General features: G+C 39.7%; 1 protein-coding gene across 3 annotated transcripts in view; it reads right to left on the reverse strand.

Moving 5' to 3' along the window:
• Nucleotides 1-6,350: 6,350 nt before the first annotated feature.
• The window catches only part of COLEC12 (collectin subfamily member 12), a 75,132-nt gene continuing 58,756 nt past the window's right edge, over nucleotides 6,351-22,726 (reverse strand). The window contains exons 3-10 of one of the 3 annotated variants that reach the window (XM_053396420.1): nucleotides 19,794-19,916; nucleotides 18,685-18,783; nucleotides 16,824-17,870; nucleotides 13,702-14,172; nucleotides 13,222-13,358; nucleotides 11,951-12,060; nucleotides 9,045-9,190; nucleotides 6,351-8,140 (exon numbers count right to left, since the gene is read on the reverse strand). In XM_053396420.1, coding sequence (XP_053252395.1) covers nucleotides 8,121-8,140; nucleotides 9,045-9,190; nucleotides 11,951-12,060; nucleotides 13,222-13,358; nucleotides 13,702-14,172; nucleotides 16,824-17,870; nucleotides 18,685-18,783; nucleotides 19,794-19,916 — 2,153 coding nt within the window. In that variant the 3' untranslated portion in view covers nucleotides 6,351-8,120. Of the gene's footprint in view, nucleotides 8,141-9,044; nucleotides 9,191-11,950; nucleotides 12,061-13,221; nucleotides 13,359-13,701; nucleotides 14,173-16,823; nucleotides 17,871-18,684; nucleotides 18,784-19,793; nucleotides 19,917-22,726 lie in introns of those variants that run through there. The other 2 variants (XR_008331494.1, XM_053396421.1) reach the window with 2 other exon arrangements.

Here is a 22,726-nt window from a genome sequence, read left to right on the forward strand (position 1 = left end):
TTATTTGCTCCACTTCTTGTTGTTTAGTCGTTTGGTCGTGTCCAACTCTTCGTGACTCCATGGACCAGAGCACGCCAGGCACTTCTGTCTTCCACTGCCTCCTGCAGTTTGGTCAAACTCATGCTGGTAGCTTCGAGAACACTATCCAACCATCTCGTTCTCTGTCGTCCCCTTCTCCTTGTGCCCTCTATCTTTCCCAACATCAGGGTCTTTTCCAGGGAGCCTTCTCTTCTCATGAGGTGGCCAAAGTTGCCTTATTTCAGAAAGTAAAAACCAGGACACCCTCAAAATTGTTGAGTTTTTTTAGACAAACACCAAAGTTGCTGAGCCAAACAATTGTCCTAAGATCTAGAACAATACGCCACCTTTTGGTATGACCCCCCACCCTGAATCCCAGTAATGTCCACAAAAATCCGGATGCATAGCAGCCCTATCCCCACATACATTGAGAAAATAGGACACTTGGGAAGGTCTGTGATTATTTTTTCTTTCTGCAGTACAATTGGGACCGCCCCCTCCCCCCGCTAGGAGCTTTAGGGAAAAGTCCACAAAGGCCGCAAATTAAGTTTTAGCAGCATATGCACTATTGAGCTCTGCAGCACACACCTAGGAGCTTTGCCAATTTCATTTGCTATGAAAAGCAGGCAAGTAAAATGGGTAAGAATTGGGAAATGAAACAGGCCAGAATCACGGAAAGCAATATTGACAAAAGGTCCTGTCACAAGGCAATTATCTCCCCTCCCCCACTTGACTGGGAACTGTGCTGTGATGATTTGCAGGAGGCTCAAAGGAAAAAAATGTGCTTGGACTTGACTGAGTCACTTGTTTTTATGCATACCAATAAACCTTGTTGTTGTTATTCCAGTTGGCTAGCTGGAAAAATAGTGTGTGTTTATTTTTTAAAAAACGGAATCAATGGATCAAAGAAATACTATTCCTTTGGATAACTGTACATCAAAGATGTTCTGATTTTATTTACTTTTCCACTTCCTGGCATAAGAACACTTTGTTAAGTGTACTTATTTGTAACAGCATTGCTGCAACTGGTTATTGTGCCAGTAGGTGTCAGAACGGACCCAGAAAACAAGCATGTACTGTTTGGCTTCTGTTTTCCAGCTTGGGCTTGATGTGTTAGAAACTTGCAAGGCATTTTGACTGCATCAGTGATCCAAATAGAGGTCACGTTGGTTCTGTTTCAGCACAGCTGGTACATTTTCAAATTAGTAAAGGGCATGTTTTATTTGGAAGTATTTTTCTGTACTTACTAATCCTAGGGAATGCCCTAAGCAAGCTCAGTTGAATAGATGTTTGCTTCCCCATCCCTCTCGTGCTTTATAACGAAGCTGCTTCTCCTTCTACTGTTCTTCATATTCCATTCTGACAAAGTATGTTTGCTGTTCAGATGAAGTAAGAATCTAATTCAGTTAAAGCAAGCTAGCCTAGCCATTCCCAGTTTTTCATGAGTCATTTCCTGCATTGGTCCACCCACCTTACGATAAACAGGAAATAATTTTTCTTGGATAGCAAGTGTGCTTTAAACTCGAAGGCATCACCGTAGTAGAATATTCTTAAATTAAAAACCTTCATGTGTAAAACCACAACCTTGAAAATCAGAAGGAATCCACGTTACATGAAACCACGGATACCATGTAACCAAAGTCACTTAAGAGCGGCTTCTTTAAAAAAGCCTAATGTTTAGTTTGGCTAAAGGCAGATAGGATGGATGGCAGTGCCAGCAAATAAAAATTATTAAAACTGTATAATAGGTGGTTCTTTCCAAGGAGAGTCCAAAATATCTTCGAAACAGAAATATTTAATTGTACCGAAAACAAGTATGGTCCAAATGCAACACAAAGAGAGGGCTTGAGGCTTTCATTGGCTGTAACACAAGTGCATTTTATCACTTACACCTAATACGCCAGTTGTACTCTTCCAGGATAATGAGGGTTGACCCATGCTTCTGTTAACCTGAATAATGACTAATACAGCCCTACACAAGCTTGTGAGCTACCAAGCCCAATCCATATACGGTGGCCCACTAAGGTCTTGTATTTTGTTGCCTGCTTAAATAAACCAAAGGAAAAAAGAAAGTGTGCAAAAACTGGCCAAATGCATTTAAAAAGGCCAATCCCTTGAAAATTTTTGTTTCAGTACTTGTATAATAGTGACTTCCCATTTGCTTTTTCTGCTGAAGCTCAAAGTAGGCTGGCTGTTAAAAACAACAATAACAACAGCACATGTTTTATTTCAGCCTGTCCCCCTTCCCGATTATACAATAGAGGTTTTTAGGAATCCATTGTATGTACATCCATAGGCTGGGAAGTTTTACTTCATGGATATCAAAGAAAATCCAGTTTCCTTAGTTTTGCTTGGCATACACACTATACAGCTAATTATGGATCTTGGCCCATAGATATTCTTTTAACCCTTTATGAGGCTTTCATTTAGGCATCCTTTTCATTTTTTACATTTCTTCCCCTCAGAAAATGACATAGAACATTTGTTTTCCAAAATCTCTTGTCCCACACTGACTCACAATTCTACCACCACATTCTGCTTTGACTGGATTATGCATAAGAGATCACCTGATTAGTTTAAGCAGCTTACTCAGTATTTCCAAAGTGGTCATGCGAGAATAGTGCAAAGGAAAGCCGTTTATCTTTAAAGACAATAAGAATAGTTGACAAGCCACACTATAGTAACCTGATTTCTAGTTAGCGTGAATATGTTTTATGCTTTGATTTACACCATATATGGTAGTTAATATATTGTTATGAGAAAAAGCCATATTACCATAAAAAAAATATTTTGAAGAAAAAAGACCTGTCCCTTTAGGCTTATCATCATGTGTTACGCAGATTATCATCTGCTATGCAACATTGTAAATAGCATTTTATTGCTTCTACTGTTATTTTCAAATGGGTTTAAATAAATAATCAATCTGATTACAGTTGCCCCCGCCCATCCTGTACCTACTCCACCCCTGTTCCTAAAACAGAATGCGTAGGGTGCAAAGAAAAGAGGAAATATAGATATAAGAAAAGACAGAAGAGAGGAGAGGTTTATCTTCTAAATCAGGAGCTAAGACCAACAAGTTATCAAATTGAGTTTTTCCAAACTCCCTTCTCGCTGTACAGTGGTACCTTGGGTTACAGACGCTTCAGGTTACAGACTCTGCTAATCCAGAAATAGTACCTCAGGTTAAGAACTTTGCTTCAGGATGAGAACAGAAATCACGCGGCGGCGCAGCAGCAGCAGCAGTGGGAGGCCCCATTAGCTAAAGTGGCACCTCAGGTTAAGAACACTTTCAGGTTAAGAACAGACCTCCATAACAAATTAAGTTCTTAACCTGAGGTACCACTGTATTCAGACCTTGCTTTAAAGTGCCACTTCCCGCCCTCAGTACCACTCCCTGCTTGCTCTACTCAAACTTCTGCCAGTGTTTAAAATAGGCACCTTTTCTCAGTTACCCTCCATCCTTGCTTCATTCAAGTCTCTGCCTTTGTATAAAACTGCCGTTTCCCCTCTCCATTTCCTCCATCCGTGCATTACTCTAACTTCTGTTGCTTTAACCCCCCCCCCCTTTGTGTGCCTCCTTGCATGCAAATCCAAGATTGTGATGTGGTGCCACAAATCCTTCAATGGGGAGAACTTCACAATGACATTCTTACATTTTTATTGCATAAAGAGAAATGGAAGTTTTTTTTATGGCAAATGAAGGGATTCAGCTTTTAAAAAGCCTCATCTTCCAAGTAATTCGACACTCTAATTAATTGTGAAATGACTGACAGATTTTTGTAGTTCTTTAAGTAATTTCCTTCTGGTTTCTAGCAAGAGTTACAAAAACACATTCTTTAGCACAAGGCATTTACAGCCTTATTAATACTGAATTCCAATTGGTACATAAACAAAACAAAACAAAACAGTCTTCAGTAACTTTACTATGGAATTTCTGCATTTCATTGTGTATTTTAGGCTGATTGCATACTTTGACCTTGCTCTCAAGGAGTATAAACTTTTAAGTTTTTCAACTTTGTTAATGTGATCACATCAGTGAAATCATCCAAAATACTGTAATGTATTTGGTTCATACAGACACAAGGTGAACCAAAACACACAGAGCCAAGTGCAATTAGGAGAACCTAGAGACACTGATAGCTCTTTGGGGACAGAGAAAGCATAAAGTTGTTTCTCCAAAATAATTTGTCTGTACCCTACTCTACAGTAAGGCCAAGGTATTGTAATCATTACATGGAGATGTTTGCAATTATCCCTGGAAGGCTTCCATCATACTTCTAGGGATACTATAATAACATGTTGTTATTGTAAGAAAAACACTGGGGCCTAATTTGAATAGTAGAGTGCTTGGTATCTGGTGGGTGGGGCTTGTGTTTTGCTCCAGAATCAGCCCCTCCCTTCAGTGTGTGTTCAGTTATGAATGTCAGTTAAGAGGGATCAACTGCCTCTTCTCATTTCTTGCCTCAGACCTGCCCCATGATGTTGTTTTAGTTTCTCTCATTATGTTATTTTGTTAAGAGTTTTCTCTCAGTTTATTATTAAAGCTTGAAACAAAATTTTAAAAAAATCTTCCAGTAGTACCTTAGAGACCAACTAAGTTTGTTATTGGTATCTGAAGAAGTGTGCATGCACATGAAAGCTCATACCAATAACAAACTTAGTTGGTCTCTAAGGTGCTACTGGAAGGAATTTTTTATTTTGTTTCGACTACGGCAGACCAACATGGCTGCCTACCTGTTATTAAAGCTTGTTTACATTTACATGAGCCACTTATTTTTCTCAAAGAAAAAGAAACTCTGCTGAAGAATGGTGGAAAATCCTAAACTTGGATGAGTGAGGGGATATTCCCAGTTTGCCAGGAGGATTGATTTTGTTAATCATCCCCCCACCTCCACAACAATTCTCTCTCTCTCTCTCTCTCTCTCTCTCTCTCTCTCTCTCTCACACACACACACACACACACACACACACGTGGTGCTGGTTGCAGCTTGCTGAAAAAATTACTGATGTGCACTTGAAAGAGGAAGAACATGTTTGTGTATACTAAAGTGGTGTTCCAAAGTGCTCCAAATTTACCTGTTTTCTCAGCAAATGGCAGCCATATTCAATCAGTAACTCCACGATAGCTCCAAGTCCTACTGCCTATGTGCTCACCTGGATTGACATCATGCATCAATCAGTCCACTGGATTTGAGTGATTGGGATATCATATAAAAAGGTTGTGCTTGTGTGACATGGTCATTCACACAACAAAAAGTGGGGCAATGAAACTGGAAGCTAGAACTGACTGACAGTACTGCAATCCCCATGTACTGAGAGGTTTGGGGAATCGGCTCTCATGTGAATAATTAGTGTGTTGAAAAGGGTGGAGTTGGCCTTTATAAAGTATGGCAGAGGCCAAAGGGCTTCTGCATGTAGCTACCTTGCATTCATTTGACATTTCCCATGGTACCACAAATCTGCTAAAAGCATACATTGAGCACATGATCACTTCAGCATGTGCTCAACAAACGCAGTGTCAGCTCAACTCATATGGCCCTGTGTGAATTGTCTGCAGATTTATCAGCTGCATCGTACAGAACTGGTCAGATCTGTGTGGGAACAGATGGCACCAATCTCTAGGAAACAGTAACTGCAGGCTTGACTGAAGGAACAATTCCTCAGAGAAAGGGCCTCTTGCAAGCTGTTCTGAACTTCCTTCTACTCCTAAATATATTCCTTGAAATGTTTTTAAAAAACGAATAGTGTAAATATTTTGTGAGCCCTGTGACTTGTCATGATGTCCCATAATTGATCAGGCACAGCAAGACATGGCAGAACAGTGGTCAGGCAGGAGACTGAAAGGTAGGTATGGTGCAGTAAGTGATTTTTAGAATGGTTAGTCTTGTGTGCTATGCCATGAATATTGAATTTACTCTAGAATTGTTTGTGTAAAGAAGCCAAAGCATTCTGGTATTCTGGTTTCACAGTTGCACATTGTTTTTCATTGTTTATCTTGGTTGGCATGATTACAGAGTGCAGAATGTAATAGCTTCCCAAATGAACGGAAAAAGGACCATGACAAGGAATGGTTGGAGACTTATTCTGGCTAGAGACTCCTTCTGGAACGAGCCATGTCTTCTGTCCTCCTCCTTTGTCTAGATATGATGTCAAACTTGTGGTCTGCATTTGCTTCTGCACATGATCAGTTTGCTTGCTGCATGACTAAAGGAATCCCTTTTAGGTGCTGTGAACTTTCAACAGAAGTAATCACAAGTCATTCCTAGCAAATCTAAACACACACAAACAGTTGAATGGTGCCATCCATTCACAAACCTCACGTAACTCTCATGAAGGTCAAAATGTGCGACATGTCATTTATTTTGAGCACAAAATTTACTTGAAGCAAAATTCATTCCTGAACATTATGTTTGCACAGGAAGTCTTAATGCCAGTATTTGTGCCAGCTGAGGACCAAACTAGAAGCAGATGCATATAAGTTCTCTTCAGTGTCTTTAAAAAACAACAGCACTCAAACCCCTTTTGGAATGGTTGTCAAGTAGCAGAGGAGCAGCACTGGGAAAGGAGGCACTTAATCTATCCCGTAAGACGCCATTCTTCCCTGCCGAGAAAAGAGGTGCAGCTTGGAGGAACTGATTGGAGTGGAAACATGGCTAAAAAGGAAAGGGTACTGTTGTTCCATTGCCCATTAGCTCCTCTCAAATATTTTTGGGGTAAGCCAACCAACCAACCAACCAACCAACCAACCAAAAAGACATTGAGGACAAGTTACACACATTGAACTGCATGAACTGCCTAGTTTGGCTTTAGGTTTCCATTTGTCTGTATTACAGTTGAGTTCTTGGCAACACAAACCTTCTAGATAGGAAGGAGATACAGTAACAGGAATGTAGGAATCTGTCTTAAAACAGTTGGGACTATTTGTCCATCTGGCCCAGTATAAGTAGTTGTCCAAGGTCTTTAGCAGAGGTCATCCCCATCACTATGTACTGATCCTTTGAATTGGAAATACTAGAGACTAAGCCTGAGGCCTTCTGCATGCAAAGAATCTGCTCTGCTACTGAGTTCTGGCCTCTGCACTCATTGGTGACACCACTTCTTTGAAGACAGCATTGTAGCAGTTGTTAGGCTCCCATCTGTATGTGGTTTACTCTGCATATCTTGCAGTCATTCCATCACATGAAATGGAACCAAATCAGAAAAATGGTATTAGACAACCGCATCATATCTATCTTTGGGATCACAACTTGCTCTATGCTGGGCTTAGCCAATGCGGTGGCATCCAGATGTTTTGCACTAGAATCCCCATCAGTCCCAGCCAGCACTGCTATGCTTCCAAACATGTGAAGGGCACCAGATTGGTGATGACTGCTAAAATACGGCAAATGCCACCTACAGTCAACTTCAAAAGTTATTAAGCTAGGGTAATTTATCCGGCATATATATTTATCTATAAAACAAAACTGTGTTTTAAACTGATGAGACTTATACCTGACAATCATTTCTAGTGAATTATAAGTAGTATCACTGCTATTTTCTTTGGCTTCTGTGTACTATATTTATATAAAAAGGCAGTTAAAAAGACCATTGTAGTAAGCAAATGTTTTGTACAAAAATACAAAAATTTTAAAAGTATATTCTATATTACTGATCAGAATTGGCCTATATATATTTATATATAAAATTTATATATATTTATAAATGTATATTTATATAATTTGCCAGTATTTGGGATTTTAGCAAGTGGCTATTGTGTTTACACAGTAGGTTTGTATTCTTTTTTTCTTCCTGTGGAAAAGTCATGATTTGTAGTCATCTTGGCATAGTCCATTGTTTTATAAATCTTCAGCATCTGTATGTTTTGTGGTTGAAGAGGATCTATAGCTGGTTTAGTCCAATTGTATTTCCAATTGACGCGTTTGTGCAACGTTGTAAAGCCCCTGAAAAATTAGAAGAGAAGGCGGACGAATTGTGCTGATGAATTTTTTTCATCAATGTTCTCAGTGCTCCCCCTTTTGGTTGGGTGATGGTTCTGTCCCAGAGGATACTTCATCATTCAGGAAATCTCACTCATTTGTGTCTCTTATAAGGTTCACAGCCTATTACAATCCCAGAGCTTCAGCTAAAGCAGGAAAGGAAAAGCAATGCATTAAAGTGCTATAAACATAATATCTGTTTTTTAAAAAAACAATAGGCTAAGAACAGAATTCATCACCTCAGAAGAGGCTAATGGCATGCAAATTTGATCCAATTCTGCCCAAAAGTTACAAAAAAATTAACATTTGTTTCTTGTACAAAGCAAACATGTAAAGATGCCCAACACAAAAACAAAATACAAAACACAATGCAATTCATTGGACTTTATCCATTCAGGAGATGCTATTATGTCTGAAAATTTCATCTAATTCTTTCCAAAGGATAAAGAGTTACAACTATTTTTAATTTTTTCAATAATAGTGAATGGGAAAGACAATTCAGTTTACTGTACTGGGATTTGGACTGAACTGAACAGCCTTCAAAGCACTTTATACTGAATCTGTGCCTTCTGGTATTGAAACTGAATCTTGTGGACGGTATATACCCCAGGTTGTTGTGGCTAAAGCTATACTTGTATTTCTGAATCCTGAACATGCATCAAGGCGTCCTTATGTGGTAACTTGGAAAGAGAAATCTATTGTATAGATTTTGCTTCATGAAGAGGTGGGTATATTTTTGGACACGAACTGTGCAAAATACATGGAGCTCATATTTCCAATGTGTGGGAGGGGGACTAGAGGGGCTGTACAGTCTCTGGATTCCTGCCAGCACCTTAAAACCTCAATGGCTTGAACAAGAGAAAGTGAACTATAAATAAGCTTTGATCTGTACATGACTGGGTTGAACTGCAATCGTCTTCTAAGGGCTTCCAACCAACTAGTCATATGCATAGAGGACTGGGTCCCCTCTTTTTCCAGCTGTTTAAACTTGGCTTGGGATTTGGCCCTTGTAGCAAATGAGAATTGATCCTAGACAAGGTTCTAGCATACCTTTGTCCATCTCCTGCTCACAAATAAAACTGTTAACATCTTCACAGTGAAAGTCGTTCCAAAGCCCAGCATGGATTAACCCAGCACAATCTTCCCCAGGTCCATGGCCATGTTTCCAGTTATCGGGTTGTCCAGCGCTCCAGTTTCTTTCAACAAAACAGAAAATAGATCATTCCGCAAAACAAATAGCAAACCATCATGTGATACTGGGACAGATGAGAATAATAAAAACAAAAACAAAATAACGACAGTCTGTTCTGAGCAGAAAACATACTCCTTATAACAAACAATGCATGACTCTTTCCTGGAAATGGAAAACATCTGGGCTGCAGAGAAGAGAATCAATTCAACAAGCTGCCGAAGCTCAGAGACCTAAAATTAGTCCAATGAACTTTGTTCTGATTTGGGGATGGACAAGGATGCGTAAGAAGGGGATGGAGTAGTCATGGGGCAGCATTTAGCTGCTTCCTCTGCAGCTGCAGATAAGCTACTGTGACATAAGGATGTCTTCCTGCTGGATTTGCATATGCATCCCCAAATCAAAGCAAACTGGTAGTTTCTTGTTATCCAATACATGGAAATAAGAGTTTTAAAATACCACAAACCCAAGGCATATTCACAGTTAACCAGCCAACACTTTGGCAAAGATGGCTTTTCTGCCTATGTTTCTTCAACCCTCTGTTGCATCTTTGGAAGAAAAATATACTGTTTGTGTAGCAAATTACATTTCAGATTGGAAATGAACAAAAAATCCTAACAAGTCCTTTAGCCTTTACAGAGTAAGTTAGTATTCTGCTGAAAATTTTACATGATGGGCCCAAAATCACTTGATTTATTAAATGGAATGTGCTGCCAATCTCAGGATTTTAAAGGATCATCTGTGTTGAAGAAACAGCTTATTATGTGCAGGGCTGTGGCTGCTGGCTGAAGTGGATGCACAGCACCCAAAGCTAAATAATATAAGGATTCAAGAACATGTTTGTCGAGCTCATGGAGTCTGAGTGACATTTTAGGAAGGCACCAAGTTTTCTAGAAAAAGACAATTACATTTAGCTGAAGTGACTGTTGGTCTTTAGATCACAAAGGAACATGCAAAACACAACATAAGATAAACACTGAAAAAAGTTCAGAGGTGCTGCATAAAAAGTCACATGTGTCTATGCCTTCTGTGTTTGAAAGAGAGAGAAATAAAATGGCAATTTGGATTCAGATAAAATCAGACCCTCCCAGATTTCAGATGATAAACAGCAAGTGTACTTCCCTAAATTGCACTCTATACTAAAAATGAAGACAGTTTCAATCTGTGGTTCAAATGAAAGTAGGAACAGCTCTGCGTGCCTGGCTTTCTGCCTGTGAAACTGCAAGTTAGGTACGGCTTCAAACCTCTCATATTTAAACTTCTTTCATATTTTGTTTTTATGTGACTTGGGCTGTATTATCATGTCCACTTCCTTACCTCCCATGCAATATGCAAGCAAACTCCCACTATACAGCCCTATATATTTTATCCCCACATACTATGGCAGATTCTCAAAAATGTGAGCCCTTTGTATTAGAATCAAGCACAGCATATTTATAATTTATAAACTAAAATATACTTTCCTCTGCCCTTCTATCCAGATATGGCGCCCCTCAAGAATAGCTCACTGATTTATAGATGTTAATATTCGATTGAAGGATAATTTAACTGCTTCTAAAGGCACTCATGGTGGATAAATGTCTAATGCTTCAATACTGGAAGCAGCAGTCTGTTCCACCTGCCCCCCTCCCCATCATACTGTGGACAGAGGACATGACTCAATTGGCAGCAGATGAGAAGGTGACTTTCCATAAACACAATAAAGATAGGAAGTTCCCTAATATATAGGCTCTTCATACAAATCTATTTGCTTGGATGTCTAACCACTGATTTGGTCTGGACTTGATTTATTCTAATTTAGTTTGTATTATTTGACTGTTTTTGTTTCTTTTTTGAAAATTCAATAAAAAGCCTGCTAACCTGACAGGGTTAAAGAGAAGTGGAAGGATACTATGTTCTAATATTTATATACACATAGAATTCATAGAAAGATATGAAGGGCTCAGGATGTGTTGAGAGAGACAGAATGTGAATTTAGAGGTATCACCTTTGTTGACTTCACTTGGTCATTTGCTCTCAAAGATTGAACACTAAATCTTCAAAGATCTAGAACACTGAGAATTCAAAGATTTAACTTCATGTTGAGTTATGCTTGTTTTAGGAAGGTGATTTCAGTTAAGTAACTGGGGATTTCATCAAGATAAGACAGCACTAGCCAATTTTGTGTTACATCCTTAACAAAGTGCCAAATGTTAGACAGATTGTGTCTGTAGGAGACAGGCATTATTTCACTTGGTGGGAATAACAGATTTCAGTTTCTGTGATCCAACTTTGGCCCTAAATGAAACATTGAACACCCTGATTACAGTTTAAAAGGAGCTTGCTCAGTTTGATCTTCTAGTAAGTTTCACTGAAAATAATAGAGAATATTTTCCTGTAACATTATGGCCTCTCTTTATGGGCAGTTGTAATACAAATTATTAAAAAATGAAGAATGAGTCCAAGATAAAAAATATCTGTGATTACTCTATCCCCAGTTCGCAATAAAATTCCTTAACAAACTTGACTTATTATGGCTCTATGATTCTTTTACTCAATGATCCATCTTCTTTTTTGGCAAGAAAATAAAACCTTGTGAATACAAGAGAGAGAAAGCCTGAGTATAGAAGAGCAAAAGATAACAACATTTTATGGCAAAGCATTTCTTCAGAGGGTGGCAGCACTCTTTCCCATCTGCAGCATCCTGTCTGCATGGTGACAAATAAAAAATCCAATAGCAAGAACAGTAGCAAAAACAAAGAACAATTCATATCCTTCCTACACGTACATATATTCTGGTAAGGTTCCATCCAGCCATCGCCATTCATCTTCTTTCACTGAGTCCGTGAGGCCAATCCAGAAGCTGCCTTTTGCAACAACCTGTTTTTTTAGCCATTGCTGTGTACAGAAGAAAGTACTGGTTGCGTTATTCCATATCTCAAAACATGTAAAGTCTTTGGGCATAAAAGTCCCTCGAGTCCCTTTTATTCTAAGTTGACTACTGGTGGTTTTGAGTTCCATTGCTTATAACCTATTAATTATCAAATTATAGTTAACATAAATATTAATTAAACAGTGACCACTTTTGCTTCAGACAATTGCCTATTAGCAAGCACCCTTATAGAGTCGAGCTACATGCCTTGCGAGATCCATGGGTGATTCCCACCTCTCCTCCGTTTCTTTTTAGTGAAATATAGCTGTGAGGAAGAGGTCTGCCAGTTGGTAAAAAGCAGTAGGAGGGAAAGGGTAGGGTATGTTCAACACATTTTCTTGGTGCTGTTTTTCCAATCAACATTAACCTCCACACCCTCAGTCAAGCTAGTAGAGGGGTCGCCAACTTTTTTGTGCCCATGGGCACATTTGCAAACTGGATGAACTATTGTGAGCACCATGCACACACTGCAACCATGCTCGCATGCAGGCACACACCACAGCCACAGACGTGAATACCCACTCTCCCCTTCACCAGCAGTTAGGCTGGATAAAAAGCCTTTAATTAGCTACAAAAGAATTATCTTTTCAAGTTTAATTTCAAAGGTGGGAGGTTTGGGGGGAGCAGCACTGTGTGGGCACCAGAGAGGATCTTTGGGTGCATATCACACAGGTGTCACACTGACAACTGTCTAGAAAGCAAAAGGTATTATTTTCCCCTGTGGGGCCAATAATGCCATGGATAGGGCAGAATTTTGACTGGGGAAAATAGTATGACGGGAAAGAGTGATACTTCCTCACTCACTGATACTGTTTTCAACAATTGGCAACGTCTAATCAATTCAGTAAAAGAAAAATTCAGGAGATGAAGCACAGCTCCATGTAGCTTGGCCCTAAAAATAAACATTGTCGGCACTTTTTAAGGAAGTTACTAGTACTCTTTATCAGCAACAGCCATGAAATTCCCCACGTCACTCTTTTGTGCAAATAGGCCCTTACTGAGTTTGGAGTTGGAACTGTTGGAAAACTGAGCTATGTAATAACCCCTGCTATTCCCCACCAATATTTTGATATCCATGTTGCTGAGGTTCCACCTCTAGTTGTCAGAGTATCAGATGCGGTTTATACCTGCTCCTCTTTACTGTTTATAAAAACCAAATGTGATGATTTTTCTTCACAGAAAGCCTTTGCGTCTTCAAAAATGGCTCTTTCCGATGAAAAGTAGTAACAATTGCCCGAAAAATTCTTCCAGTAAACAGGACAACCTGAAACATGGAACACTTTTGTTCAGCCAGTGAGCGATAGAAAATTGGGCCCCCATAAATACCTGAATTGATGTGATCAGTTCCTAAATGTCTGGACACCACTGTATTGTAGTACAGTGACATTCCACAATTTAGGATCCAATCAATTTGACAAACAATACCGACTCCAGAATATAACTTGAATGGCATTTCCATTCATAGAGCTGCAGTCATATCTTTCTAACAATCCGGCCTTTAAATCTATTTTCTGACAAGTATAAAGGGCAAATCAGATACAATTTGACTATAAGTCACTTTGAGACACAGACAGACTGGTAGAGATGTATGTGAGCAAAGAGCTTACCATTAGCCTCGCTTTGTAGTGCCACCGGTATTCCTGGACCTGGTGGGCCAGGAGGTCCAGGTTGGCCCTGTAGTCCACGCATTCCAGGTGCACCAGGCAGACCAGGCAGCCCACGTGGACCAGGTATTCCTGGCTCCCCAACAATTCCTTGTAGACCTTGAGGCCCAGGGGGGCCCTGTGGGCCAGGGGGGCCATCTTTGCCAGGTGGTCCAGGTAGTCCTGGTTCTCCACTAGGTCCTGGCAGACCAGTCTTCCCCGTTGAACCTCTCTGGCCTTTGGATCCAGGTGAACCTCTGGAACCTTTCCCGCCTTTTTCACCCGGTGGTCCGGCTGGTCCAATTGGTCCCTTTTCACCTTGAGGTCCTGGTGGTCCTGGTTCACCTTTTTCTCCTTTTTGTCCTTTGGGCCCAGTAAGGCCGGTAGGGCCTTGGGGGCCTCTGTCCCCCTTGGGACCTCTTGGGCCTGGAGGTCCTGAAATAATTTGAACATAAGGCGAAAGTTAATATGGCAGTTCTATATAATAAAATTAAATTACAGTAAAAACACTGGAGTGCTGCATCACAGTACCAAGGACTGTGTATATGTATGTGGGCAAAGAGACTGGAACAGGTTTAGGAGCATAAGAAAAGCCCTGCTGGTAAGACCAAAGGCCTATCTAGTCTAGGGTCCTGTTCTCACAGCGGCCTGGGACATGATTCGCAGGAACTGGTATTCAGAGACAGATTGCCTCTGATACTGGAGGTAGCATATAGCCATCATGACTAGGAGCCATTAAATAGTCTCATCTTCAATGGATTTGTCTAATCCCCCTTTGAAGCCATCTAAGTTGGTTTCCTTCAAGTACATCATGTAGTAATGAATTCTCTAATTTTATGCTGTGTGAGATGTACTTTCTTTTGTCAGTCCTGAATCTCCCACCTTTCCGCTGCATTGGATGATCTCCAGTTCCATTACTAAAGGAGGAGGATAAAACTTACCTCTGTTGGCTTTGCGGCATATTTTTTTGAGTTTATGTCTATGGTATAATAGCACACATACTGCATGTCAGGAGGTATGCCTGAGTTAACAAATGGATACATAGTCGATACCTATCAAATTCTTGATAATCAGAACAAATGAAAAACCAGCAAAAAACTTATTTTAGTGGCTATTTCAGAATGTTCTGAACACAGCATTAACTAACTATCTGATACTGTTTTTGCTAAAACTGAATTGTTTGGGGACAGTGCAACTAATATTTTTCATTCATTTCCACCTAAGTAGGAATTGGTATTTCAGGGCTGAAACACTCCTTTACCTACTAGATTATGTATTAAAAATTAATTCCTATAGAGAAAAGCCACTGATTTGATTGAGATGGTAAAGGTAAAGGTAAAGTTACCCCTGCCCATACGGGCCAGTCTTGACAGACTCTAGGGTTGTGCGCCCATCTCACTCAAGAGGCCGGGGGCCAGCGCTGTCCGAAGACACTTCCGGGTCACGTGGCCAGCATGACAAAGCTGCATCTGGCGAACCAGCACAGCACACGGAAACGCCGTTTACCTTCCCGCCAGTAAGCGGTCCCTATTTATCTACTTGCACCCGGGGGTGCTTTCGAACCCCTAGGTTGGCAGGCGCTGGGACCGAGCAACGGGAGCGCACCCCGCCGCGGGGATTCGAACCGCTGACCTTTCGATTGGCAAGCCCTAGGCGCTGAGGCTTTTACCCACAGCGCCACCCGCGTCCCATGATTGAGATGGTACAAAATTTCAATTACAGGCAAATGCAAGAGGATAGGTAATTGTTGGGAATATTAAGCTGCAAATTAAGTTAGGAAGGTCAAGATCAACTGGTCAACATTAATTGATGAAAATGCTTATTTCTTCTTACATTTATTTCTGTGAGTGGAAACTAATCCACAATTTATATTAAATTTTGAAATACTTGAAACTGTGGGCTTCCACATAATTGTGCTTCAAAATCCACCACAATAGCATATATATACTATATCTCATCTAGTGCCACATACCAATAGGTGCCTTTAATTCCTGCATTTAACGTGAAAAGTAGTTCTACATTATCAAAGTATTAACTTTTTTCCCAATGTCCTTTATGCATGTTTCGGCAGTCAGTAATGCCCAACTTTCCCTTCTGCTGCTTTTCATTGACTTTTTATTTGACTTTGTTCAGGAAATGTGCATTTAGCATTAATCACCCCCTGCCCCCAAGTACAGACATCCCATATCATTTGGGATTTTGTTTGTGTTTCTTGGTATTTCTTGGCATTGCACATCTTCCAACTTTTTGAAATCCTACAGTAGAACTTGAAGAGTGTTTAATTGAGTAATTATCTTTAACTAACCACTTAGAGGAGAGGGCATAACATTTACTATTTCATTCCCTAACACAGAAATATACTGAGTTAAAAATCACCTCAAAAATAAAAATGCTTTGAATCCCCAGTGATTAAAGTTTTACGGCCTATCTCACAGATTTGACCTCTCTTTGACACTTTATGTCAAATTTAACAGATTGGGCATAAAATATACAGCCATTTTCATGCATATGTAGCACTATTTCCTTTTCGGCTACTCAGACCAACAGCAAACTTGCAGAGAACACAGGCAGACATGCAGAAAGCAGAAACTGTATTTTATAAGAAGGCATTTATGCACTCTATGAAACAGACACCATGTATTCATTCTGTAGCCAAGTTAATCAAGGTGGTGGTTCATAGTCAAAAGGCAAGTACAATTTAGAACATCATAGGCTATCAAACAAGCACATGCAGCCATACTACAGAATATTTAGGTGCAGAACCATTGGCCAAGTTAGTGTTAAGGAAAAGTAAGGACCCTTCAGTAGTTCAGTCCCAGAAATTCAGATAGCACCAGATTGGAAAGTTCAAGATGTAGTACCACAAAGAACAAGTGCTTCCTAAGCAATGCACAGAGGGGGACAGAAATATTGTGGTTTCTGGCACAACAGTAATTGTACAGCTTAGGCTGAGTGAGTCGTGCTACCCACTTGCACTAGCACCCATGGCCATGATTTATGATGATATTAACATTGCAGGGAGAAACAAACATTACTAGTCAGTATCTTGGCACTATGTATAGTGGATTATCTGAGACATTTCTCACCTTGTAGTATTGTGAAATTCTTAATGAGCTGGCCATGTTTAGAATCTACCAACTTCATTTCTTCCATTACTACAGATAAATTGGATACTTCAATATCTAATCTTGTCCTCATCACATCCTGTTGCATCCTGAGAGCAGTTGCATCCAGGCGAATATTAGCTAATGTGTTGTTCATAAAAGTCAGCTCGTCTGTATGTTTACTAAGAGTATCTGTGCATGTTGTCCGGACATCGTTGAGGTTGCTAGTTAGTGTCCGCAAGTGATGAGCCGTGTAGCTAATATTACTAATGATGTTGACAATATCTTTCTCAAAGTTTTGAAATCGGTCTTCTTGCTGGCTAAACTTGGCAGATGTTCCATTTTCATATTCTTTATGGCGTTCTTGGAGCTCCTTCAAACTTTGTTCATTGACTTGTGCAATAGTGGTGATGTTCTCCATCTGTCCACTGAATGAGCTAAGCTGACTGCTCATATCCTCAAGTGTATCATTATTAGCTTTGGCCAAAGCTGAGTTATTGGCTGCTAATGTCTGCAAATTCTGCACTTTCTCTTTGAGCCAGTCTGTGTCCTTCCGTGCTTGGAGGGCAACCTGCTGAAGGTTTTGAAAGTCGCTTTTGATCCTTTGGATAGCTTGACTTGTATCATCCACAGATCTCTGCAAAGCACTAATAAGATCTCTTTGCTGAACTTGGGTCTGATTGAGATTGTTCAGATTCATGATGACTATGTTATGTGAGTGCATTTGACTTTGCAAACTTGTCTGAATGTTACTCGTGTCTTTCTGAAGGTCGTTGATGTAGCCATTGTAAGCTTGGAGAGTTTTGTTGACACTTAAAATCATGAAAGAGTTGCTATCCAAAACACCTTTCATTTGGCTCTGCCGCTCATCTAACATGTTCCCAGACTCCTGCAACTTCTCCAGTGTATCTTTGTTCTTTGCTGTTTTCTCTGAAATCTCATGAAGCTGTTGGCGGAGGGCCAGAATGTCAGCCTTGAAGCTTGAAAGCTCTGTGTTGGTGCTCACAGCTTTCTCTGCAGCTTGGTAATCTAAAAAAAAAAAAGGAGAGCAAAAAAATAATAATTCAGGGGTGATTTTGTAGCTTATTATTTAGCAGAGGAACTTTGCTTTAATAGAGTTTGCTTCTTTGTTAATTCAACAGATGAAACAAACCAAAAATATTTTGGCATATGGCCAAAAGAACAGAATAACGGCCCCTTTTCCTTTAAGACAACATAATCTGATAGTTCCTTTTTCTTTAACATAAAACCCAATGGTGCACTTAAGTGCCACTGGTGCCATAAGAGGTCCTAATTTTCACTAGAGTACATATGAATGAATCTCATGGAGATCGGCATTGCCTGCAGAACACCATTGCAAAATTATTAGAAGTGCAAACTTTGAAGGATGGCTACGTTTCAGTTTGTGAATTCTTTTGGAAAGTGCAAACTGGGTAAGGTTTATCTTTAAATGTGAACTGAATTTGATTTCTCTTCCATCCCTATGCGTGGGACAAGCTGGGTTTCTGCAAGAGATTAGGCATAAAATATTTCCTCCCTTCTGGGAATAGTTCCAACAATATAGGTTTCTCCATTGAAAAACCAACACCACTGCTCTTGAATAGGGTTTAAGTACTAATTAACTGGCAAGGAAATCTGATTAGTTCTCGAAGCTACCAGCATGAGTTTGACCAAACTGCGGGAGGCAGTGGAAGACAGGAGTGCCTGGCGTGCTCTGGTCCATGGGGTCACGAAGAGTCGGACACGACTAAATGACTAAACAACAACAAACTGACAAGGAAATCTGATCAGTCAATAAACTAAACAATAATTAACATACTGCTTTTGTTTGCATATGAATTACCCAATTTTTTCAGGTCACCCTCCACTGTTGTGAGTTTCTCAGCATATCTTTTATGTGAATTTTCCATTCCTCCAGTAACATTGTCCATTTTTTCTACAACTGGAACAATAAAAACAGTATCTTAGCAATAATTCAAAAGGACTACACCATTAAACAGAGTTGGCATAAACTAATTAGAGAGCTTGACTTCCCCCATTTCAATTCTAGAGTCATGGCACCACCATAGGAAGCCTTGTCCCTGTTGCCAAATCTCCTGAAATGGCACCAAGAACAAAACAAGTGTTTAAAAGTTTTATCCACCCCAAACATTTGATATTGTGTGGGGTTAAAAAACCCCCACACTTTAATATTGTTGACAATTTCATTCTCTCAGTGGCTCAGCCAATTGCTACTAGAAGTTTCACGACCACAAAATTCCTTAGGACAAAATATCTCCAGGAATTACATTACAATATATTTGTTTGGGAATGAAGGCTCCATCCTCATGAAGGTTGACAAAGATGGATTTACCTGGATAGAGTTCCCAATGGAATATATGTTAACCTCTTCCATACAAAGAATTTTCTTCTCTCCCAAAGTTTACATTCCTTTTCCAAAGCTCACTTACATGAAAGTCAGTTCCCTGGTAATCAACATAGTCTAAGGCTGGAAATTCTGTAATTGGTAGGATTTCAAGGACTGTTTGTGTACAATTCACTATACATGTGAAATAACATGTGACCTGGGACATATACATATATTCCTAATTTCTGTGACCCTTATCCGTAAAAAAATAAAGGCCTGGGTAGCTTAAGGATTGCAGAAATTAAGTTCATGTGTGCGCAGATGGTACACATTCCCTAATAGCCTGCCATATGTACATAATTTCTGGATGTTGCAACTGCATAAACAGGCTCTTATTTACAAGTAAATATGTACAGATCGGGATGAATGTATATTAATAAGTCTTTGAAAATAACAGTTCTAATACTGAAATATATATCAGAATAGCCTTTTCTGAAATCATATCATACTGAATCTGAAAAATCCTTTTATTTATAAATATTTCCTTTCATCCCTTTTTCTTGGATTCCTACTCAAAAGGCAGCTGTTATAGATGTGATACATACCTTTGTATCCAAGAATGGCTACTGTTATTGTTAACAAGGCACATAATATATACAACAGTATGATGGAAAACTTCAGTGCCCAGTTGCTTTTACACTTGGTGCATTGTGTTCCTTCTTGAATGCCTGCAAAAGAAAATGAAGATTTTAGATCTAACTCTATGTCATTTTTCATGTTTCGGGCTTTTCACCTTCAATGCTTTTCAGGTGTTTTACATTTTTATTCTGTTAAGCTTTTAAATTTTCACATCTGTGTCCTGGACCATGACAGTAAGCATTCCCAGGATACTTTCAATAAGATCTGGTGCTCTCTGGAGGTTTCCGTTAGAAAAACAGCAGAACTGTGGAACCATCCTTGCTCCATGAAGGCCCCAGTGCAGTGGCTCCCAAACCTTCTTGTCTAGGGACCACTTGAAGTTGCTGAGGGTCTTGGCAGACGAAATAATGATTTTCCTGCCTGTTGTAACAATTATAATGCTCTATATTAGATGCTGTATGATATTTTAAAATTGTATTTTATTGATCTTTTATTTCTTCTAGTTTTCTTACCAATTCAAGGAAATAAAAGGCAACTAAAAATAAGAATGAATATTTAATCTTATAGGTGTGCCACCTCCTATCTTCAACTCCTCTTCAGCTACAGAAATGATGTGGAACACTTGAACAAAACTAATGGCCTACCAGTTGTGCACAGACCACAGTTTAAGAACCCTCACACTAGTGGAAAACCAGTGGGGTTCAGGCATAATGCTACACTATTCTTTAGAATGAGCCAAGCATTCTTACTGGACTTGTGCACTCGCCTTTTCCCTGTGGTAAGGATGGGTTTGGAAACTTTCACTTTCCTTTTTGTTTTTATTAACCACAGCTTGTCATATCATCCAAATCCAAACAAACCGTGGTTAATTTTAACTATGATTACTAGAAACGAGGCAACTTCAAATTGAACTTTATGAAGCTAGCTTGTTTTCAATAACCATAGTTAAAGTTAGCTACACTATAGGGCTCTGATGACAACTCTAAACTGCATTTAATCTGAAATGTAACTTGGAACCTTCTGATCTCCTCCTTGCAGCAGGGAGCATTGGATAAATCTGGGGGTGGCGAGGGAAGGCTAGGCTCATTCTTGCAATGCTAAACCTTAGCTTTAAATGTCATCTGAACACAGCTAACAAAACTGCAGCATTTCAAAAAGCAGATATATTCATTTTTATCATATGTGCATACACAAGGGTGCTTTTCTTTTAACTGATATTAAAAGAAACTTTTCTGCATGAAAAAAGAAGTGTGCAAGAACCATCTTATTCTTAAGAGCTTTTTGACATTTTGTTAGACTAGTATTGTATACATGGTTTTGTTTAGAGGTCATACATTAAGTCATGCAGAACTGAGCTTAGTCTGCATCAGATTTTCATTTGTTATTACCATCCCATGGTTTGCACACTCTGTTATGCAATCTGAGCACATGGCTTTAATGTTGAGCTGCTCCCAGACTTTTGTCACTGGTTGAGCATACCAGAGAGTCGGGGTCACTTCCGGATGTTGCACATTTCTCATTGCTGACTTAAACAACGTTTAATAAATATCAGATGGGAGACAATGGGCCTCCTTTCACTTGACACACTTTTCTGTTTCCTGACTTATTAGAATAAGAGCTCTGTTTTTTCGTCACTGTTGGGAAGACATCTGGCTAAACAGACTGAAATTCAGTACAAAGGGATCCAGCTGGTACACATGTTTTGGGGACCCCCTTTCTCCGGGAGCCAAGATGGTCACACAAAAACAAGCTAGAAAGACATCCTCCTGTTACTAGCCTTTGTAGTATTTGTTTTTCTAGTATTACATTCCAGTGACCGGGGACTTTGTTCTCAGGTGGGGGGTCTCCATCTGCAGATTCTTTTGGAGCTGCAGATAAACAGTTTTACTACTCAAGAATGAAAAAAAAAACATGTTTTGCCCCTTTTCAGGAAGGAGAGGGATGCTTTTCAAGGCGGCAGACTCCTTAATATATTTAATTTCATATGTCATTCTTTTGAATGTTAGCCTCTCTCATTGAGTTATTTCTCTGAGCCTTGCTTTACTATCTTAGGTGAAAACATAATATCCTATCTTTAATGTAAAGCAAAGCAAAGCAACAAAGCTCTAAAGAATCTGTTGAAATTAATATCTGGATTGTTTATCAAGACAAGGCCCAAATGTAAACTCTGGTTCTGAGCTTCAGATAATCATTTCGCAGGGTGTGTGGGGAAAGAGTTTGGGGGCAGTTATGACGTTCTTCATCTGCTTAAAATAGATTTTACTGGCTCTGGAAAGCCCTATTAGGGCCAAAAAGGGTGGGGGGTGTTAATTGATATTTTATTGAAAGATTTTCATTTATAAAGGAATAAAATAAAATAAAATAAAATAAAAGATTAAAGCTAAAATAAAAATATGTGCAAAGGGGCAGAAAAACTGTTGCCAGTGGGAACCTCATGAAATATGCTAACATTTGGTCTTTCAGACAAGTATAAATGCATCCATGCCATTGAATTTCAATAGGATTTTTATTTCTCTTTGAAAATCATTGGCCCAGTTTCTTAAAGCTCTGTACACATGAAGGGGCAGGAAAGATCTCGTTTGCAAAACCACTGATTCAACTGCTGCATCCCTTCATAAATCCTTTCTCCTATAAAAGGTAAAGGTAAAGGAACCCCTGACCATTAGGTCCAGTCGCAGACGACTCTGGGGTTGCGGCGCTCATCTCACTTTATTGGCTGAGGGAACCGGCATACAGCTTCTGGGTCATGTGGCCAGCATGACTAAGTCGCTTCTGGCGAACCAGAGCAGCGCATGGAAATGCCATTTACCTTCCCACCAGAGTGGTACCTATTTATCTACTTGCACTTTGACGTGCTTTCGAACTGCTAGGAGCAGGAGCAGGGACCGAGCAACGGGAG

Source organism: Podarcis raffonei, chromosome 7, assembly GCF_027172205.1.
Source record: "Podarcis raffonei isolate rPodRaf1 chromosome 7, rPodRaf1.pri, whole genome shotgun sequence".
Lineage (NCBI taxonomy): Eukaryota > Metazoa > Chordata > Lepidosauria > Squamata > Lacertidae > Podarcis > Podarcis raffonei.